This window comes from Eschrichtius robustus, chromosome 6, assembly GCF_028021215.1.
Source record: "Eschrichtius robustus isolate mEscRob2 chromosome 6, mEscRob2.pri, whole genome shotgun sequence".
Lineage (NCBI taxonomy): Eukaryota > Metazoa > Chordata > Mammalia > Artiodactyla > Eschrichtiidae > Eschrichtius > Eschrichtius robustus.
Genome location: NC_090829.1, coordinates 76263627 through 76286851, shown reverse-complemented (window position 1 = coordinate 76286851; position 23225 = coordinate 76263627). Strand labels below are relative to the sequence as shown.

The window sequence follows — 23225 nt, the reverse complement described above, 5'->3', positions numbered from 1 at the left end:
GCCTGTGCTCTAGAGCCCGCGAACCACAACTACTGAAGCCCACGTGACTAGAGCCCATGCTCTGCAACAAGACAAGCCACTGCAATGAGAAGCCCATGCACTGCAACAAAGAGTAGCCCCTGCTCGCTGCAACTAGAGAAAGCCCGCACGCAGCAACGAAGACCCAATGCAGCCAAAAATAAATAAATAACTAAATAAAAATTTATTTAAAAAAAAAAAGAGTCGAAGGAAATATACCAAAATGCATAAATATCCCTGAGTTGAGAGACCGTCAGTGATTTTTTTGTCTTCTATTCATATTTTCTGTTTTTTCCAAATTTTTTACAATAAGCGTATATTACTCTTATTTTTAAATAATTGTTTTTCTGATTCTAAATATTACCAGTCTTTTTTCATGCATATATTTTACTTTTGCAAGGTAAAATCCTTTATACATGCTTCTTTTTAGCATACATTTTCATTTTTTGGTACGTTGTGAATATTTTCCTGTCATCATTTAAAATGTGTACATCATTTGAAATGGCTGCATAATATTCCATCCCATGCATGTATCATAATGTACTTAACCAATCTCCTATTATGATATTGAGGTTATTTTCAGTCTTTCACTATTAAAAGGGACTTCTGTGACAAAAACAAAAAAACAAAAAACCACAACAACAAAAAAAACTTCTTCCCTCTCTGATTTGTGGCTGTGTGTTTTTAAGACTCAGGATATATTTTTCCTGTCCAATTGTTTTCCGATACTCCTTTCTGACTTTTGAAGAAATAGAGAAGCTTGAAAACATAGCCAGCCTACTTAGAAAATGTTCACAGCCATGTGGGTTCTGCAGAACAATCCAGAAAATCCAAAACATGAACCAAATTCTGTTTTTAGGAATGATCACCTCAAAAGGGAGTCCAAAAAGCAAAATGGGCTTCAGAATTCTAATTTAACATTTCCTATCATGATTTGTTCATGATGGGATTTGGAGGTGACAGTGGACGGTATAGGGCAGTGAGAAAGGGGTACTTGATACAAGCTTTCTTTATCAGTTGAAAGATGACCAGCGATCTGTGGTATAGTTTTGCAGTGGGGCTAGGAAAGAAATGCCATCCATAATTCATTCATTTAAAGAAGCTGCTAGCATACTCTCCATTCAGGAGACAAGACATGACACTTACAGAACAGTTCAAGGAAATGATGGAGCGGCCGTGTTCTTAAGTGACAAAAAGCTGTAGTATAAATGACTAGAGCACTAGCCTCTGAGTTAAGAGCCCAGAGATCTAGACCCAGGATAGCCACCATCTTTTGTGGTCCAAGACCAGTCCCAGCTTCCCTCAGCCTGAGTGTTCTCCTCTGTCCAAAGAGAGGTTTGAGTGTCAGAGAAATTCTGAGGATCCTTCCAATTCCAACATTTGGACAGTAAATAAAGAGCTTGGGGATTCAGAGGAGAGGGCACTGGTATGGAGCCTAAGAAATGCCTTCTGAGGTGAGACTGAGGTCTATTTGCCTGCCATGGCCCCCCTGCTGGGGGAGTCCCTCCTGTCAGGACACTGAGCTCACAGGTAAGGGGTTGCCTCCAAACTCCCCTTTCAGTAACTCCTTAAGAACGGAAGGAGTGCCACAGTTTCCCCAAGTGACTCTGTGGGACCAGCTCTCCATCATACTTGCAGGGTCCCATATTCTGGAAAGGAAACAGAAGGGGAACTAACTTGTTGAAACTGACTACGTGCCAGGCACTTTGCGCAGGGAATCTTTCCAAAGGTATCTCATTTGCTCCTCCCAGGGTTCTGGGAAGGTTGATCAGATTATTCCAGTTATAGAGATGAGGCAACAAAAGTTCAGAGAGGTTAAAATGCCTACCCAGTCACACAGCAATAATGTGCCAAGGCAGGGATCCAAGCACAGATTTACACCTCACTGTTCCTGTTTTTATCCAGTCATCCCGACGCATGAACTCCCTGTTGTCCCCTAAATCAAACCTGATGCCCTTCAGCAATGCATAGACCTTCAGCAGTCTGCTGTACCTCCAGCTTCCAGCCTCGGCGTTGGGACACAGCCTCTCTGCCTGCTGCTTGCACCGTGCCTCCCATTAAGCTGCCTGCTGGCCTTCTGGCTACCCATCACATGTGCACCTTGCTCACCGCCAAGATCAAAACTCACCACTTTTAGGAGGTCTTCTCTGAATTCACATATCTAAATATATATAGTATGTTTTTCCACAAAGGACTTGACAAACTTTAAAAAGATAGATGCAATAGTAAAGCCATAAAATATAAATACATTAAAGCTGCTTTTTCTGCATGGTTCTGTTCACCTTAGAGCAGTGGTCCCCAGCGTTTTTGGCACCAGGCACCGGTTTCATGGAAGACAACTTTTCCACAGATGGGGGCGGGGTTGGTTCAGACGGTAATTCGAGCGATGGGGAGCCATGCGGAGCAATGGGGAGCGATGGGGAGCGATGGGGAGCGGCAGATGAAGCTTTGCTCGCTTGCCGCTCACCTTCTGCTGTGCCGCCCCCGGGGGTTGGGGACCCCTGCCTTAGAGCATTCTTTCCTCAGCCTGTAGCACACGTGTATCAATACGCTTCAGAGAAGGCCAAGATGGAATCACTAACTTCTTGAGAATCCTCTGCCTCTTTGGGTTCCCAAATAGCATGCAACCCTGGTCACTGCATGTTGATATGCCCACTGCATGCTTGTTCTTACTGTAGAAAGAGCTCACGACAGGCCCTTCAGTAGCCAGGTGCATGACTGGGGTCTTCCTGTCTGCCTCATTCCCCCCTATGAGGGAAGAGATGGCCATGAGCCATTCATTCTCCTCCTGACCCCCTGGAATGCACATTCCAGGGATTGACCAGGTGTGGTTTGTAGCCAAGGCATCAAACCAAACAAACAGAACCAGGTAATGCCCTGGACTATATGTGCAAGTTGCTGAGTAGCCAATCACAGGCAGCATCTTGCCATCCCCAGGTTATACCCTGCCCACCCAGGCCTGGGTCAATGTGACATCAGAGGCAGGGCCCTCCGTGGTACTCAGACTAATCATCTCTTCTTGACCTGTGACTAGCCATCCTAGGGCCTCAGTGCCACATGGGGTATGCAAGAGAACACAGAAGTTAGGCAAACACAGCCTGCTTCCAAAGTACCCCATCGGTCCACAGCAAACTTACCTTAATTTATGAATTACAGTCTGTCCGTAATCAGTATTGTTAAATGCATTTTTAAACTGTGGAGAAGAAGAACAGAATTAAGAACAACTACAAAGAGGGGGGACAAGCGATATTACATCTAGGTTTTAACATAAATCCATTTCTAAACTCATTTATATAACTATAACACAACAAATTATTTATTCTTTCCACGCGCTCTAATACCTTTCAGTAATTTTTGCTCTAACATAGGAAGATTCTGATATAATTCAGAGCCACCCAGGAAGAAGATGGAAATCTGAAGCACCCAGCCAAATCAATATTCTTAAAAATAACGTGACTGACTTGTTTTGTCTTTTCAAAGTTACTGTTAGACTTACCTATATGCATACTTTATACACTCATCAATTTACCTAAGGAAGACTTAAATGCCTACCTTACCAAGGCATCATGCCTGAGACACAGAGATTACCAAGATGGGCAGAACCAGCCTCTGATCAAATAAGAGGTTACACCATGAAGTTGAGAGAGGTAAGTGCCAGAGAGAGTAGAATCTACCGTGGAAGTGCAAAGAAACTCTCATCTAGTCGCAGAGAACCAGAGAGGGCTTCATAGAGGAGATGGGCTGTAAAGCATTTCAGTAGGTAGTGCGGGGCCAGGAAGTGGAAGAAGGAGCAGCCCACACCAATGCTCAGAAGCAGTGCGGCTCAGAAGGCAGCAGGCTGAAGTGCCAAACTTCTCCGCTTAGCTTTCGCAAAATTTAACTGCTTTGAACCTCACTTTCTCATTGGAAAATTTGAGATAGCAGTAATTCCCACCACATATTGCTATCATGTGGAGAAAGTGAGATAGAATATATGATACATGGCTTTGTGAGCTGGAAGGGGCTCCAGCACAGGTAGATCTTCTTAGGCCTGAGTTGCGTTCTAAGAGCAGAGACAATTCTAGACACTTGTTAACAAGTGGCCAGAGATTAAGCTGGGACCTCTGGCAGGGCTGAGGTGGAGGTAGGATGGGGGTCTCAATTAGAACATAAGTTCTTTGATGCCAAGAATGGGGTTCGTTTTCTCTTTCTTATGACACCCCCCACCGCCTGCCACCTGCCCATCCCCATCCCTATTCCATAGCACTCAGCACAGGGCAATGCCTAGGAAACACTCAACAAACACCAGTTGAAAGATATGACCCTGGACATGTCTTCCTCTCTTTGGACCCCATCTCCATATTTATTACATGAATGTTGAACTGGGTTGGTGCAAATTTTTTTATTATATAATCCAAGAATTTTATTATTTTTCTCCCACGGGGACCCCACATTTTAAAAAATCATGGCAACCAATGTCATTTAAAAAGATGTTAAATCATTTCTCTTTTATTCTAGTCAAATTCAAATATATTTGATGCTCTAGTTAGTCTGGGCAACCTTGTATCCAGAATATGTCCATATTCCTTTTAATTCTTTTAAATATCAGGAAGAGCGGGTATTTCTGTAAACCATCAGGGCCCTGGGAATCTACTTAGGAACAAGTTCACTGGATGACTTCCAAGGTTCTATCCAGCTCCCCTACTGACCATTGCACTTTTAATTTTCTGAATCCCAAAAAATGAGATTGCAAAATTAGCATCTGGCATAGGAAAAAGGTTTTCCTTTTTTCTTCTTCTATCAGGTCACCCTTTGAGGATTTGGGGATATACACCTCTCAGTCTGAAGGGCTGCAAGACTGGGCAGGAGGGCATGAACTATGCTAACAGGCCTGCCCAGACCTCATTGCACAATGGAGCCAGTAGGGAAGGAGAAGCAGCCCTGAGGTCAGGCAGGTCTGGGTTCAAATCCCCCATCCTCACTCATCAGCTGGGTGACCTTCGGTCAGTTACTTAGCCTTCCTGATCCTTGACTGTTATTCTGTACTTTCTGGTCCATTTTCGTGGCCACCGTGCTTCCTGGGCCCCCATTAAGATGTTAGTTTTTTAAAGTGTTTCTCCAAGAGAACCCTCTTGCACTGTTGGTGGGAATGTAAATTGATACAGCCACTATGGAGAACAGTATGCAGGTTCCTTAAAAAACTAGAAATAGAACTACCCATACCACCCAGCAATCCCACTACTGGGCATATACCCTGAGAAAACCATAATTCAAAAAGAGTCATGTACCACAATGTTCATTGCAGCTCTATTTACAATAGCCAGGACATGGAAGCAACCTAAGTGTCCATCGACAGATGAATGGATAAAGAAGATGTGGCACATATATACAATGGAATATTACTCAGCCATAAAAAGAACCGAAATTGAGTTATCTGTAGTGAGGTGGATGGACCTAGAGTCTGTCATACAGAGTGAAGTAAGTCAGAAAGAGAAAAACAAATACAGTATGCTAACACATATATGTGGAATCTAAAAAAAAAAAAAAAAAAGGTCATGAAGAACCTAGGAGCAGGACGGGAATAAAGATGCAGATGTAGAGAATGGACTTGAGGACACGGGGAGGGGGAAGGGTAAGCTGGGACGAAGTGAGAGAGTGGCATGGACATATATACACTACCAAATGTAAAATAGATAGCTAGTGGGAAGCAGCCGCATAGCACAGGGAATCAGCTCGGTGCTTTGTGACCACCTAGAGGGGTGGGATAGGGAGGGTGGGAGGGAGACGCAAGAGGGAGGAGATATGGGGATATATGTATATGTATAGCTGATTCACTTTGTTACAAAGCAGAAACTAACACACCATTGTAAAGCAATTATACTCCAATAAAGATGTTAAAAAAAAAATAAAGTGTTTCTCCACCTAGAGTTCTAAGACATATTTCCAAGCTAACATTTTTCCCTTCAAAACTAAATTTTGAGAAACACTGGCTGGACACCCTCTCTAAGACCTTCCAGCTCTGACATCTGTGGTTCCAGAATAGAGATCTCCATCTCTTTCATGTCGACACACTCACAATAATCAAAATGAAATGAAGCTGTTGTTCATTTTGACATTTTTGACAATGGGAAAAAGAAGTAACATATTAATTCAGATGGACTTCCTCTTCCAGACATTAAAAAAGCCAGACTAGTATGCAAATTTGATTGTAAAAAGGAAAAAAAAATCATCATCTTTAATTTTTTTTTCTCTTCAATTCTATGGAAGTAATTTATTTTAAAACATTATTACATTTCTCTGTCCACCTAAAAATATTTAAGAATATTTCTGTATGAATGAGTATGGCATGGCTGGAGGTGGCTTCTAAAGGCCCTCTGCTGTGCGAGATGTTACCCCTCTAGGTGCAGGATCACAGTGAGGACCCAGGGTCCCAGAGGAGGAGCCTGGGCAACCAGGAAGCAGTGGCCCCCAGGAGTTTGGAACAGCTACTGTTTACAAACCAATAAGCATGCGTTTCACTACTTGAACCATCGGTACAGCTGTACCAGCATGTACCACCCGAACACCAGTCTACACTCTACAAGTCAGTGTTAGAATAAAGAATATTTATAGAGGAAGGATGTTTGGAAAATACTTACAAATGTAGTAATTTTAAGGTGTAATTCCTGGTAGGCCTCAGAACTTTCATCTTCCAAGCCGGATGTAGATGATATTTTGACCGTAATTGTAGCAGGGAATATCTTTCCTGAAATTCAAGCAGAATCTCTCTGTGATATTTAATGTAAAGAGGGTCATTTCCATTTTGTTTAAAGCATAGTTTATTTTTTAAAATTCTAAACATATGATGATACTACAGGAAATCTGGAAATATGAAAAACATTACCCCAAACCTGACCTAACCTACCACAACTATTCTCATTTTGGTATATTTCTCCCAGCTCTGTGTGTGTGTGTGTGTGTGTGTGTGTGTGCTTAATTTACATCGTTATAATTCCAAGTTTGTATCATGAGTCTTCTTTACTTATTATTAATAGTAAACATTTTTCCAAATCATTACTTAGTCTTCATAATTAACTTAAATGCTACATAATATTCTGTGAAATACATCTTTCCTTCATTGATGCAGTCATTTTTTTGTTTTCAGTGCTTTTAATTATTTAAGAGGGAAAAAAACAGTTGCAATGAACATCTTCATGCACAAACCTTTCTACATATGGAGTCATTTACTTAGAGTGGATCCCCAGAAATGAGAGTATTAGTGCTAAAAACAGGAACATTCTTTTGGCTTTGGGGATATCTCTAATTTCTGTGGCCAACACAATGCATTCATTTCCTGTACAGTTGGTCTGTTCTGGCAAGGAGGGATATTTCTCATTCATAAAACAGACAAAAACATGTAACTCAGGAAACAGCCTTGGACTTTCATAGCACCCAGCTGATATAACCAAAAAAGTATAGGGTCGATTTGCTCTTAAAGTTCATTTCCAGAGCTGAGAGGCTCTTAAGTCTCCAAAAATAGGGCTTGCTGTTATAGAACAAGCAAATCCTATGACAGAGAACTGAACCAAGGTCAGAGACCAGGTTCCTGGTTTGTCTGACTCTGTGGTTTTAGGAAATCACCTTATTCTGCATCAGTGTCCCCATGTAACAGCACCACTTTGTATTTATGCAGCCTGTGTACTTTTCCAGGGACTCCGACATCTATCATTCTCATTTTGACCCCATGGCACCATTCCCTTGAACAGTTTAAGGAAGGGACCCATCTACTCCCGTACCTCTAGGACTAGCTCACAAATCTGAATTGGCCTATTTCCTCTCCCACTAGGTTCCATTGAGATAAAGACAAGAACCTTTTTTCTACTTGGCTGGCCTTTGTTGCCTCTAAATTTTCCTCTAACTTTAGTATTATGGAAGCTCTTTTTGCCATTATTTTAAGTTTTCTATTCCACTTAGGTCTGAGGTACAGCTCTCCATGATTCATCCTTTGTAACTCACCTTTATTGCATGTAGAAGAGTTATAGTAATACCCTTCTGAACACAGGCAAAAATGTCTATCATGCAGATTAACACATGAAGAACCACCCTCACAGGGATCCACTTGGCAAGGTTTGCTGGGACCTGAGATACAGTAGAAAGAGATTAAAAATCCATAGGATGACAACAAAAAACACCAAGAAACATACTTTTAAATCTCCTGGGCACTTTCTATTCCTTGGCTGTGTTACTCCATGGCACACCCTTAGAACAGCTGAAACAAATACATAACAAATACATATTTTCTTATGTTTCTAGGAAGCTTGTTGCTAAAATTCTGGAGCCAAGCACTTGTCAACAGTAAAGGTCAGAGGTTGGTGGGTAAGAGTCTGCTCAGAGAGAGACAGCATTCTTCTAACTCCAAGGAGTAAAGAAACACTTTGGACCTCAAGGATCCTCCAGAACCTTGATGTCTGGTTCTCTAACACTAGGTAGAGCTCTCCAAAACCATTTTAGAGAAAGCATCATATTTGTTTTTGGAAGATATGAATAATTGACTTATAGGGAAGACCATGCCAAAAGCTCCCCAAAGAAACTAGATATTCTGGTTAGCATACATGGTATACAGACCCACGAGGAAAGGCAAGGGAGAGTAAGGGAACAATGTGGATTAACTCAGTGAAAATTCTAAGAGGAAGTGATGAAGGGCCACTCTACTCTCTGGCTTTCTGAGTGGATGACCTGAATAAATGGAGAGAAGAATATTACAATGGTTTCTATACCACTGGCCAGGACTCCTAGAGCAGGCAGGGTGCATCATCTTCCTTATCTTTGGAGAACTGATGGGATCCAAGAAGGGAAGTTAGGTCAGTGGCCAAATGGTGATCTTGGCTAGCCATTTCCTTTATCTCTGTCAAATGAAATGATCCTGAGCTTTGATTTCAGAATAGATCAAGTAACTGACAACCTTCAGAAGTGTCTTAAGATTCTAATAATCCTGTAGGTGCAAATCGTTGCTTAAAAAAAAAAAAAAAGAGACTACATATGAGGTACAATGTGTATAACATGGTCTCTTTTTTTTGAAGTATAGTTGATTTACAATATTACATTAGTTTACAGTGGTTCAGTATTTTTGGAGATTATACTACATTATAAGTTATTACAAGATAATGGCTATAATTCCCTGTGCTATATAATATATCATTGTTGCTTATCTATTTTATACATAGTAGTTTGTATCTGTTAATCCCATACCCCTAATTTGTCCCTCTCCCCTTTGGTAACCATAAGTTTGTTTTCTCTATCTGTGAGTCGGTTTTTGTTTTGCATATATACTCATCTGTATTATTTTTTAGATTCCACATATAAGTGATATCATACAGTATTTGTCTTTCTCTGACTTATTTCACTAAGCATAATATTCTCTAGGTCCATCCACAATGCTGCAAAAGGCAGAATTTCATTCTTTTTATGGCTGAGTAATATTCTATCATGCGCATGTATCTTTTCAAATTGGTGTTTTTGTTTCTCTGGATATATACCCGGCAATGGAATTGCTGGATCATGTGGTAAAAACTGAAAATAGAACTACCATATGATCCAGCAATTCCATTCCTGGGTATATAGCCAGAAATAACATGCTCTCTCTTATGATAAAAAAAAAAGATGGGGGGACTTTCCTTGTGGCGCAGTGGTTAAGAATCTGCCTGCCAATGCAGGGGACATGGGTTCGAGCCCTGGTTTGGGAAGATTCCACATGCTGCGGATCAACTAAGCCCGTGCGCCACAACTACTGAGCCTATGCTCTAGAGCCTGCGAGCCACAACTACTGAGCCCGCAGGTCACAACTACTGAAGCCCACGCGCCTAGAGCCCGTGCTCCGCAACAAGAGAAGCCACCGCAATGAGAAGCCCACGCACCGCAACGAAGAGTAGCCCCTGCTCACCGCAACTAGAGAAAAGCCTGCATGCAGCAACGAAGACCCAGTGCAGCCAAAACTAACTAACTAACTAACTAAATATTTTTTTAAAAGGAGGGAATACATAGAAACATATACGTCTATGTGTTTGTATTTGCACAAACACAAAAAACTGGCCACAGAAGTTGCCTCTGGGGAAGAAAACTGGGGGTCTGGGTCCTAGGGGTCTAGGATAGGAGGGATATTTAGTTTTTATTGCATATACTTTTGCCCCATTTAAGCTTCTTTTTCCATAACTATGGGCCTAATTGACTTTTATAAAAAATAAATAAAACAGTACTGGTGAGGAGCTCTGATACTGGTTGGGAGTGTAAAATGGTGCAGCCACTTTAGAAGACAGGCAGGCAGTTTCCTACAGAACTAAACATACTCTTAACTATATGACCCCACAAGTGCATGCTTTAGTATTTACTCAGTGTAAATGCTAAGTAATCACTTATTATTTGTCAACTTATATCCACTCAAAACCCTGCAAACGAATACTTATAGCAGTTTTCTTCATGACTGCCAAAACCTGGAAGCAACCAACATGTCCTTCAGTAGGTGAGTGGATAAACAAACTGGTACAGCCAGACAATGGAATATTAGTCAGTGTTCAAGCCTTGAAAATCGACATGGAGGAATCTTAAATGCATATTACTAAATGAAAGAAGCCAATCTGAAAACGCTACATACTGTGCGATTCCAACTACATGACGTTCTGAAAAAGGCAAAACTATGGCAACAGTAAAAAGATCAGGGGTTGCCAGGGGTTAGCAGGGAGGAAGGAATGAATGGGCAGAGTACAGTAGATTGTTAGGAAGGTGAAAATAGTCTTTATGATACCATAATGATGGATACATGTCATTAGACGTTTGTCCAAACCTACAGAATATACAACACCAACAGTAAACCCTAATGTAAACTGGACTTGGGGTGATTATTATGTGTCAGTGTAGATTCATCAATTGTCACAAATGTACCCTCTGGTGAGGAAAGTTGATAATAAGGGAGGCTATGCAGCTGTGGGGGTAGGGAAATATGCAAACTCTACCTTCCTTTTGATTTTGCTGTGAATCTAAAACTGCTCTAAAAACAAAGTCTATTGAAAATAAAATTTTTAAGAGTGAAAAAAACAGGCTACATGGGACACAGGAGGCGTAGTGCAGTACCTCATAAACAACAGTAAGGGTCACCTCTCTGAGAAGGTGTAAACCAATATTCTAAGTAAAGGAAATGGCTTTTTAAAAAGCCTCAGCCACATTGCAAGGATGATTTGGCAAATCCTAGGGAAGAAATTGAGTGCAGCTCCATTCTGGATATACTGGTCAGATAACTCCTGGTGTGCTTTCTCCCTGGCAATAGAGGACAGACTTGTTAGTTTTTCTGTGTGCCAGGAATAAAATCACAGGATGTTACAGTGGGAAAAGGATTTTGGTGGCTATTTAGTTCAATCACATCTTTTTACCAGTGAGTATGTTGAAGCCAAGAGAGAAGTGATTTGGCCCATGCCCCATAGTTAGTGTAGGGTCAGAGCACAAGAAGACTGCCTTACTCTGAGAGAGTGTCTGGGGAAGCAGAAACAGCTTAGAAGAGCTCCCTTTCCTGACTGCAGGAGAACTGATTGTGTAGCTGTGTCCCTCTTGACCTAGCCTTCAGAGCGGCCCCTGCAAACATGAAAGAAGATTGGGAACCAGGTTTTGATACAGGCTCTGGCTCCATTTGCTTAATCATCCATTTCTTAGATCTATTGCAGAACACTGGGGAAGCCAAAAGAAGTAAGTATAGGGAAACATCAACTTGCTCTTTGACCCTGGGCAAGTTGCTGCCCTCACTGGACCTCAGTTTCCCTAACTGAGAATAACAGGGTTTATCTAGACCCTTTAAGCCTAGGTTTGAGGATTCTTTAAGACCAGGGGTTGGCAAACTATGACTTGTGAGCCAATTCTGGCCAGTCCTCTGTTTTTATAAATAAAGTTTTATTGATACACAATCAGGCACATTCATTTGTATATTGTCCATGGCTGCTTTGATGCTAATATGGCAGAGAGGAGTAGTTGTAAGAGAGACCTTATCATGGCCCACAAAACCTGAAATATTTATTAGTTTGCCTTCACTGATAAGGTTTACTGACCCCTGCTCTAAACTTTGGTAAATGAGGCAAGTGCTTTCTGTTTCAGTAACTTGGGCTTGAGGTCAATCATCATCTCTTAGATAGTATCCCCAAACATCTGTCCTTTGGACCATGGCTCTGATCATGTCTAGGACTGTTTGAGTACTGCTGTTGTTTGGCTTTTTAATCTCTCAGGCTCAAATTCCATGAATTAACTCAAATTCTAAATTGTGATCAGCTACCTTTGTAATGTCATATTTTTCCATAACATTTGATGAGGAATCAGGGTAGAAATGACTCTTTCCTTCAGTAGACCACGGATCTAGACCAGTGGGGCTGGAGAATCAGTGCTTATTTGCACCTGACCTCAGAGAAGTTGAAACTATTTGCAAAAATCTACTAGGGAGAGGGAAGCTGAAAAAGTAGCTTTTATAAAGTCCAAGTTCATAAAAATATTCCACATCTGGCAAATAACTTGAGGAAAGGAGAATGGAACTGCAGGCAATCTTTTAGCATGTCTGCCATTACTATTAGCCTCTGTGACCCAGACATTTTAATTCCAGGGGTTCATATCCAAGGACACCTTGGGTCTCTTTATATGCACTTCCCTACTCTGGTGGAACAAACTTAACTACCATCCTCCACAATACTGTGACTCCTCAGTGAGAAGCTTTGAGGGAATTGCTCTTACCTGGGATATTTGTGAAGGGAGTAGGTGTACTCGTGGTGGTGGTAGGAGTAGTAGTTACTTTGGTAGAAGTAGAAGCGCTCGTGGTGGTGGTAGGAGTAGTAGTTTCTTTGGTAGAAGTAGTTGTGCTCGTGGTGGTGGTAGGAGTAGTAGTTTCTGTGGTAGAAGTAGGAGTGCTCGTGGTGGTGGTAGGAGTGGTAGTTACTGTGGTAGAAGTAGGAGCGCTCGTGGTGGTGGTAGGAGTGGTAGTTACTGTGGTAGAAGTAGGAGAGCTCGTGGTGGTGGTAGGAGTAGTAGTTACTGTGGTAGAAGTAGGAGCGCTCGTGGTGGTGGTAGGAGTGGTAGTTACTGTGGTAGAAGTAGGAGAGCTCGTGGTGGTGGTAGGAGTGGTAGTTACTGTGGTAGAAGTAGGAGCGCTCGTGGTGGTGGTAGGAGTGGTAGTTACAGTGGTAGAAGTAGGAGAGCTCGTGGTGGTGGTAGGAGTGGTAGTTACTGTGGTAGAAGTAGGAGAGCTCATGGTGGTGGTAGGAGTCGTAGTTTCTGTGGTAGAAGTAGGAGAGCTCGTGGTGGTGGTAGGAGTAGTAGTTACTGTGGTAGAAGTAGTTGCGCTCGTGGTGGTGGTAGGAGTAGTAGTTACTGTGGTAGAAGTAGGAGAGCGCGTGGTGGTGGTAGGAGTAGTAGTTTGTGTTGTAGAAGTAGGAGAGCTCGTGGTGGTGGTAGGAGTAATAGTTTCTTTGGTAGAAGTAGTTGTGCTCGTGGTGGTGGTAGGAGTAGTAGTTACTGTGGTAGAAGTAGTTGCGCTTGTGGTGGTGGTAGGAGTAGTAGTTACTGTGGTAGAAGTAGGAGCGCTCGTGGTGGTGGTAGGAGTAGTAGTTACTGTGGTAGAAGTAGGAGCGCTCGTGGTGGTGGTAGGAGTAGTAGTTACTGTGGTAGAAGTAGGAGCGCTCGTGGTGGTGGTAGGAGTGGTAGTTACTGTGGTAGAAGTAGGAGAGCTCGTGGTGGTGGTAGGAGTAGTAGTTACTGTGGTAGAAGTAGGAGCGCTCGTGGTGGTGGTAGGAGTAGTTGTTTCTTTGGTAGAAGTAGTTGTGCTCGTGGTGGTGGTAGGAGTAGTAGTTTCTGTGGTAGAAGTAGGAGTGCTCGTGGTGGTGGTAGGAGTAGTAGTTACTGTGGTAGAAGTAGGAGCACTCGTGGTGGTGGTAGGAGTGGTAGTTACTGTGGTAGAAGTAGGAGAGCTCGTGGTGGTGGTAGGAGTAGTAGTTACTGTGGTAGAAGTAGAGGCGCTCGTGGTGGTGGTAGGAGTGGTAGTTTCTTTGGTAGAAGTAGTTGCGCTCGTGGTGGTGGTAGGAGTAGTAGTTACTGTGGTAGAAGTAGTTGCGCTTGTGGTGGTGGTAGAAGTAGTAGTTTCTTTGGTAGAAGTAGTTGAGCTCGTGGTGGTGGTAGGAGTAGTAGTTACTGTGGTAGAAGTAGTTGCGCTCGTGGTGGTGGTAGGAGTAGTAGTTACTGTGGTAGATTTAGGAGAGCTCATGGTGGTGGTAGGAGTAGTAGTTACTGTGGTAGAAGTCGGAGCGCTCGTGGTGGTGGTAGGAGTGGTAGTTACTGTGGTAGAAGTAGGAACGCTCGTGGTGGTGGTAGGTGTAGTAGTTACTGTGGTAGAAGTAGGAGCGCTCGTGGTGGTGGTAGGAGTAGTTGTTTCTTTGGTAGAAGTAGTTGTGCTCGTGGTGGTGGCAGGAGTAGTAGTTACTGTGGTAGAAGTAGTTGCGCTCGTGGTGGTGGCAGGAGTAGTAGTTACTGTGGTAGAAGTAGTTGCGCTCGTGGTGGTGGTAGGAGTAGTAGTTACTGTGGTAGAAGTAGGAGCGCTCATGGTGGTGGTAGGAGTAGTAGTTTCTGTGGTAGAAGTAGTTGCGCTCATGGTGGTGATAGGAGTAGTAGTTACTGTGGTAGAAGTAGGAGAGCTCGTGGTGGTGGTAGGAGTGGTAGTTACTGTGGTAGAAGTAGGAGCGCTCGTGGTGGTGGTAGGAGTAGTAGTTTCTTTGGTAGAAGTAGCTGCGCTCGTGGTGGTGGCAGGAGTAGTAGTTACTGTGGTAGAAGTAGTTGCGCTCGTGGTGGGGGTAGGAGTAGTAGTTTCTTTCGTAGAAGTAGTTGTGCTCGTGGTGGTGGTAGGAGTAGTAGTTACTGTGGTAGAAGTAGTTGCGCTCGTGGTGGTGGTAGGAGTAGTAGTTACTGTGGTAGAAGTAGGAGCGCTCATGGTGGTGGTAGGAGTAGTAGTTTCTGTGGTAGAAGTAGTTGCGCTCATGGTGGTGATAGGAGTAGTAGTTACTGTGGTAGAAGTAGGAGAGCTCGTGGTGGTGGTAGGAGTGGTAGTTACTGTGGTAGAAGTAGGAGCGCTCGTGGTGGTGGTAGGAGTAGTAGTTTCTTTGGTAGAAGTAGCTGCGCTCGTGGTGGTGGCAGGAGTAGTAGTTACTGTGGTAGAAGTAGTTGCGCTCGTGGTGGTGGTAGGAGTAGTAGTTTCTTTCGTAGAAGTAGTTGTGCTCGTGGTGGTGGTAGGAGTAGTAGTTACTGTGGTAGAAGTAGTTGCGCTCGTGGTGGTGGTAGGAGTAGTAGTTACTGTGGTAGAAGTAGGAGAGCTCATGGTGGTGGTAGGAGTAGTAGTTACTGTGGTAGAAGTAGGAGCGCTCGTGGTGGTGGTAGGAGTGGTAGTTACTGTGGTAGAAGTAGGAGCGCTCGTGGTGGTGGTAGGTGTAGTAGTTACTGTGGTAGAAGTAGGAGCGCTCGTGGTGGTGGTAGGTGTAGTAGTTACTGTGGTAGAAGTAGGAGCGCTCGTGGTGGTGGTAGGAGTAGTAGTTTCCGTGGTAGAAGTAGTTGCGCTCGTGGTGGTGGTAGGAGTAGTAGTTTCCGTGGTAGAAGTAGTTGCGCTCGTGGTGGTGGTAGGTGTAGTAGTTACTGTGGTAGAAGTAGGAGAGCTCGTGGTGCTGGTAGGAGTGGTAGTTACTGTGGTAGAAGTAGGAGAGCTCATGGTGGTGGTAGGAGTAGTAGTTTCTGTGGTAGAAGTAGGAGAGCGCGTGGTGGTGGTAGGAGTAGTAGTTTGTGTTGTAGAAGTAGTTGCGCTCGTGGTGGTGGTAGGAGTAGTAGTTTCTTTGGTAGAAGTAGTTGTGCTCGTGGTGGTGGTAGGAGTAGTAGTTACTGTGCTAGAAGTAGTTGCGCTCGTGGTGGTGGTAACACCTGTGGTTGAAGAGGCAGCTGAGGTGAAACAGTTTGGTTCTCGGCCGGAGGAACAAAGATATTAAGTTTCAGAAGACATAACATTGAATATATAATGACAGTTGCTATTATTTAATACTAATTAGTACCCAATCCGTTTTTTTTTCCGAAAAATAAATGTAGTGGATTACATTAAAAATGAAAATACATGACTACTTCTTAAAAAAAAAACCCACAATAAATAAAATTAAAAATTAAACAGACAAAACTGGAAAAATGTTACTAGGGAGTTCCCTGGTGGCCTAGAGGTTAGGATTCCAGGCTTTCACTGCCGTGGCCCAGTTTCCATTCCTGGTCAGGGAATTGAGATCCCGCAAGCCGCGAGACACGGCCAAAAAAAAAAAAAGTTACTGAAAAATATGATGGTATCTGGCCTGTTAGCTCAACTTGTAGAAAAATATGATGAAGAGTTAATATTATTTATTGTATTATTATTATTATAATATATTACTATAATTTATAATATGAAATATTAATTATATATTACTATCAACATGTCATAATATTACAAGATGTAATATCATTTATGCCTGTAGTTGCAGAACTGTCAATCTGAGTTTAATACTCCTCAGAGCAGTTCTCAGTGAGGGCAATTGAAATGCCACCAGGTGGAGCTGTTTACTACCTGGACATGGCCTCCTTTTGTCTTTTTACAGTTTATAGCAATTGCCTCAATTTTCCATTACATTGCTTATTAGCTGAGGGATGGTAGGGAAGGGGTTGTGTTTAAAGAATGATGAACTAAAAATACCTCATTAAGGTATTTAATGTATTAAACTTCTTCAAAATGTTTTCTAGTGATGTTTACCCATTCATAATTCTAGAGACATGAACTTTTTAAAGAATAAGATGAATATAGATGGTTTTTGCCCTAAGGGCTATGCTGATCATCAAAGCTGCCTTTTTTCAAATCTTAGGAACCCCTGGACACATGGGGTAGTGTACTCTTAGTGATCCTATAATCACTTTTCTAGAACCCTTAATTGTCTCTAAGAGCTCTGACAATGATAATCGGTTAAAAAAATTATTAAAAGCAAAAGTTTTAGTGAGGAAGCTATTCGTAAACCTTTGGATATAGAAAACTGCTGAAGATGTTACCTAATTCCCCCTTGGGTCTGGAAGCCCCTGGATGACAGAATCTGGCTCTTCACCTTGAACAGGGCTGGGCTTAACCAGTCATTCATAGGCAAATGCTCTCCCAGGAGCAAGAAAATAGTTCACCAACTGGCCATCTCGACAGCTGCTACCCCGTTCCTCCTACTACTCTCACTTATCAAGGGCTTACCCTGTGCCCAGCAGGCCTGTGGAATAGATATGAGCATCCACATTTGACAGGAATGCCCACCAATACTCAGAGGGATTAAGGGATTTGCCCAGAGGTAAGCCTTGACCCCCATGAGTAAGGGGCAAAAAAGAACTCTTGATGCCACATTCAGGGATTAAACCAGGTCCCTGCTCTGCATTAGGACCCAAATGACACCTGGAGGTTAAAGAGAAGGAGATTCTAGGGCACTGAGCCCTTGGAACTACCAATTTGTTCTTGTCTGGCCTCAGGATTCTCAGGGACAAATCTCTGGCTTGCTGAACCCCAAATCTTAGTCCAGAAGCCTCTTTTACTACTCTTCTATCTGCCTTCATCACAGACTGAAATGCCTTGTGTCTTTGAGCCCAGTTGGAGAGGAAACTTCATCCACAAAATAGTCCACCTAATGGGGCCGTGGGAATTAAGCTTAAGCCTGCTGATTCTATCCCAGAGACAACAAACATGATTAAAAGAATTTAAAATTTTTAAATGTTCCTTACCTGAGATTAGAGAAAGGAGGAGGGCAAGAAGACTGAGGTGAATGAAGGCTTTCATTTTAGATGTTCTTGCTACGTAATCCAGGGAGAAAATGATTTCCCTCCAGCTATCTTTCTTTTTAACTCTCTCTCAGGTTCAAAGTCCAGTAATTAACTGACGTCAAACCAGACAAAGGCAATTACTAGTTAGGGTTTGGTCATATAGTGTAGGTCCCTTCCGAGCTTTTGAGATAGAAGAGGCGAACCAGGAGTTACGGATTATTTTTGTCTCATAGTCCAAAATAACTCAGGACGGTCCAAACATCCTTGGGAGATTGGGGGGCAGAGGGGGGGGTGTCAGTTAATCTCTTTATATTCCAAACATCCCCAAGCTACCATCTTTTAGGAGGTCACCATTCCTTTAAACACCCAGTAATATAGTCTGTGCTCTTCTCACTCCACTGGAGTGCAGGAAATCCATAGTTTCCTACAGCTATAGTTCTGAGAATCCCTGAGGAGTCCTCATGTGTTTCTCCAGACTGTCTGTTGCTGAGTTTTTATCACCTTTCCTTGTGGACCACCACTCTGGGCCTCTCTGACGGTCACTTCTAGCAACTTTGTATTCATGTCTCCAAGCTTCCCTGGCTCCCCACATATCACTGTACCTGGACATGACGCCCCATTAATGTCCTCAAAAGCAGTGAATATCAAATTGTAACCTTTAACCTAACTTTACTGAGAGTTTGTGTGTGACAGATCAAGGAGGGGAAAATACAGTGCAGAAAGAGAATACCTTAAAACAGATGACTTGATCTCTTGACTCGTGGTTGTTCATGGGCCAGGTCCCCCCTCGCAGGTCCTCTACTCACCTCTTATTCCTCAGCCCCTGACCTCTCACCACGTTTCCGGAACCAGCTTTATTACTTGGATGAAGGTCTTCTTAATCCAGTCCTCCCTCTTTAAAATCCAGGACCCCCACCCCCCTGCATTTGGCCCCAGGCAGAGGAATGAAGCCAATAACACCTCGTGAATATTAGCCAGAGTTTTCACTCTAACCTTAGTGAAAACAAAAATTTTTATATTACACAGCAGGCGAGTTCCCTGTTGTCCCAAAAATCTTCATTCAGGAATAGGATTTGGGATTTACTCTTCACAGCTGAGAGGCTCATTTAAATATTTTTCCCGAGCAAAGACACCTCTTGGGCCCATACGTGGTACATTATTCTCAGCTTGAATGATTCCTGGCAGCAAGAGTTAAACAAAGGCCTTTTAAAATTCTTTTTGTCTTTTAAAACTCACTTTATTTAGGTAGGTATAATTTACTTCAATAAATCAATCCATTTGAAGTGTAAAACTCAATGAGCTTTGATAGATGTATATTCATGTCAAACCACCATTACAATCAAGATACAGAACATTTCTATCACACCCAAAAGTTTCCTCTTGCCCTTTTGCAGTCTATTCTTTCCTCCACCCCCAACCCCAGGCAACTGCCAACCTGCTTTCTGTCACTAGAGATTAGTTTGCTTTTTCTAGAATTGTATATAAACGGAGTCGTACAGTATGCGTTATTTTATGTCCAGCTTCTCTCCCTCAGCATGATGTTTTGTGAAATCCATCCGTATTACTGTGTCAGTTCTTCCTCCTTCCCTGCTTCCTTTCTTTATTTTTCCCTTCTTTTGCAACTTTATTGAGGTACAATTTATGTAAACTCACATATTTAAAGCGTTGACACGTACACACACCCATGAAACCATCACCATAATCAAGATATCAAATGTTCTCATAACTCCCCAAAGTTTTCTTGTGTTCATCCTTCCCCACACCTCCAGTCTAAGGCAACCACTGATTGCTTTCTGTCACTACAGATTAATTTGTATTTTCTAGAATTTGATACAAATGGAGTCATACAGATGCACTGCATTTGGGAGGGGGTTATTCTTTGGTCTGGCTTCTTTGACTCAGCACAATTATTTTGAGAGTCATCCATGTTATTGTATATATTAATAGTTTGTTTTTTCCTATTTCTGAAGAGTATTCCATTGTATAGATATGGTGAACATACTACGGTTTATTTATCTATTCATCTGTTGATGGACATTTGGGTTGTTTCCAGGTTTTGCCTATTACAAAGGTGCTATGAATATTCATGCACAGGTCTTTGTGTGGTCATATGCTTTCATTTCTCTTGGGTAAGTACTTAGGTGTGGAATGGCTGTAGCATATGACAGGTATATGTTTAACTTTTAACAAACTCTCCAACTGTTTTCCAAAGCTGTTCCATTTTACATTCCCATCAGCAACATATGAGTTCCAGTTGCTACCCGTCCTTGGCAACCCTTGGTTACTCTCAGTCTGTATAATATTAACCACTCTAAAGGGTATGCAGTGGTATCTCACTTTGGTTTTAATTTGCATCTCCTGATGACAAGTGATATGGCGCACTTTATCATGTGCTTCTTAGCCACTCATATCGCTTCTTTTTAAAATATTTGTTTCAAATCATTTGTCCATTTTTAGTGGAGTTGTCTCCTTATTTTTGAGTTGTCAAGTGTTCTTTATATACATGTTGCAAATATGTTCTCCCTTTCTGCCATTTTTACATGGCATTTCAACCTAGTGCATTCATTTTATAAAAGGCTAACCAGGAATTTAGGAAAATTGAGAAAGTGGCCTGAGGTCACATAATTAGCTGCAGGGTCTCAAATCCTGTCTCCTGAACCAGTAAGAGCCCACTGCTCTACCTTTTTCTGGTTTCAAGATATCAAGAGAGAAGTATCCACAGAGCACTACTGCCAGGGTCCGCTAATGCCACTCTATTACAACAGTGTCGATATCTACTGTGGTTTTCTACTCCACTTCTCTGCTGAGGACGCAAGGAAGTATGACCAGGAAGGGATGGAGGTCTGCTAGGCATCTGCTTTCCTGACTCTTCCCTGGCCTTACCTGGCAAAACGTGTGCAACAAGAAGGTCAGGTAGTCCTGAACGTATGAATCCACAGTCGTCTTTTCTTAGGCCTCCTTGAACCCAGCCCACACCAGACTGCAACACGCCAGGACTATAGAGACAAGTACATAGAGCTTCTCAGTTGTGGAAATGCTTCTTCCTCATTGCTGATGTTTCCTTCCCTGTGGAGCAGCTCAGTGAGCGCCACGCTCCTGGCCTCTCAGTGCCTTTACTGACTCTGCCCTAAGTGAGGTGTGCTGACTTATTTCAGAAGCATAAACTGGGATTACTCATCTCCAATCCTGCCTTACCCTTCTGGGAGAGAACCTGGGTATTCAGGACTGTTGTAGCTGGGAGGTAAGGATTCAGTATTAGAAAGCCCTAAATCACATTCTCCAAAATAAGCTCCTGTTGAAAGTGATATTTTGTCTCCATCTGCCATATTCTTTGCCTCAATTCTCACATGATTCAAAATGTGGGCAAGGAAAAGGGGTGATATTTATTAGCACCACACCAGCTATATTCTAGATACCTGTAAGTGGAAAACACAGACTCCATTTTCCCATAGAAACAACGGTCTGTTTAGGTGACTTTGTCACAGAATCATCTAAAAAGAGCTAAGTTTACCCACAATTACCTGGTCACCAGAGAACTACACTTCAGCAGGGACCTTATCAATGATCTACTGGCTATGGAGAGGGACAGGACGGGCCCATTAATTTAAATTATATCCGACTATCCAGACATAGGGTAAACAGAAGAGAGCTGTGTCAAAGCCATTTAGGATTGGAATTTGATTTGCCAAGAGCCCCTCTTCAGCTACTTTGATTCTGCAACGTGGTGGTATCATCATAAGGCTCCAAGGCTTTGGAGAATCATTAGAAACCTAAAATCTCTATCGAGATTAAATAACTAGGCCCACAGAATTTTTTGTCTACAGAATCAAATGTTGCAAGAAATTTCAACTGCCCTTAACTGCTTCTCACTAATTCTAGTCCCTTGATACATAGTCTTCTCAGATTCACTAATACTGATTATCAATATCATGCTTGGATAATAAATGAAGCTGATCAGTTATTTTCCTCTCTAATTCAGTAAACCATTCCCAGAGAAATGGCTTGTGGGAAAGCGATATCCCCAACTCAAGTGTTTAACTGGTGACACTTTGACAAAACCATTTCCAACCCTGGCATTCATACCTACTGAAATTAACTTTTCACCTAATGGATACTTTACAGGAATAAAGTTCAGGTGGCTGTTCAATTGATATCAGATGTTTGAGGCACTTCTGTACATCTGTCAGGCACATCTATGAAGCAGTGAACAAGATGGTGGTGGTCTCTATTCTCCTGGACCTTACAGGGGCCAAGGGGTGGGTAGAAAACAAAATAATTTCAGAGCGTGATAAATGCTATGAAGAAAATAAAACATAACGGGATAGTGACCTGTGGGGTAGAAGGTACTTCTTTATTATATAACGGATGGTAAGCAGAATCTTCTCATGGGAGCTGATGTCTGAACTCAGACCTGATATTAAGAAAGAGGCTACCATTCAAACATCGGAGAAGAACATTGAAGGCAGAGGGAACAACGAGTACAGCTTTGGTGTTTCAGGAGCACTGTCATTTTGGAGGAGATTGGAAGGAGGTAACGTCAGAGAGGCACACTGTGGCCTGATCCTGCAGGGAATGCGTATTTTATTCTACGTGCAAAACCAGGAAGCTCTGGGGACATTTAAGCAGGAGAATGACAGGAGGGTTCTTCTTGGTGGTCTCGTCTAAAAGAGACACCTGACTATCCAAGCCCAGTTCATTTCCTCCATGGCCTCAATACGTATGAAATGACTTTGTCTCTTTGTTGTTTTGCTTGTCTATTGCCCATGAGAGCTGTCTCATGCCACATCTCCCATGAGAGCTTCCCTGCCACGTTCACTCCTCCGTCCCCAGCACCCAGAACACCTGACACATAGCAGGTGCTCAGGAAATGTTTATGGATTAAAGGAAAGAATGGACGAAGGTGCAGGGAGCAGGGAATGCAAGTAAATAAGATATCGTTCTGGGTCTTCAGACTCACCATGCATTTGGATAATTTCTTTTCCAGAAGTTGATTGTCATAATCAAATTATTCACAGAGAGAAAATAAAGTTAGTAAAGAAATACGGGATAAAGTGGATAACTAATAAGAACCTGCTGTATAAAAAAATAAATAAAATAACATTCAAAAAAAAAAGAAATATGGGGAAAATACTCAACTTTTCACTCATTTTAAAGACATGCTACTAACTAGAACAAAAAAGAAATGACATTTTACATCTGTTAAAAGTGTTCACACGGATAATGTTCAGTTCTGGTGAGGGTGCAGATAATTTAACATGCTTGCAAATGCTACACCACCCCCCCTCCAAAAGGCAATTCAGCAACAAATATTAAGAGCCATAAAAATGTTCTTACCTTTTGACTGAGAAATTCACTTCTAAGACTGTATCCTAAGGAAATGTTTTCAGTTCAAGGGA

General features: G+C 42.3%; 1 protein-coding gene across 1 annotated transcript in view; it reads right to left on the bottom strand.

Moving 5' to 3' along the window:
* The window catches only part of LOC137765911 (mucin-13-like), a 38044-nt gene extending 19605 nt beyond the window's left edge, over positions 1-18439 (bottom strand). Inside the window, exons 1-6 of the mRNA XM_068545662.1 lie at positions 18432-18439; positions 13127-13221; positions 12733-13020; positions 7993-8115; positions 6636-6742; positions 3156-3211 (exon numbers count right to left, since the gene is read on the bottom strand). Coding sequence (XP_068401763.1) covers positions 3156-3211; positions 6636-6742; positions 7993-8115; positions 12733-13020; positions 13127-13221; positions 18432-18439 — 677 coding nt within the window. The remainder of the gene's footprint in view (positions 1-3155; positions 3212-6635; positions 6743-7992; positions 8116-12732; positions 13021-13126; positions 13222-18431) is intronic.
* Between the last annotated feature and the right edge of the window lie 4786 nt (positions 18440-23225).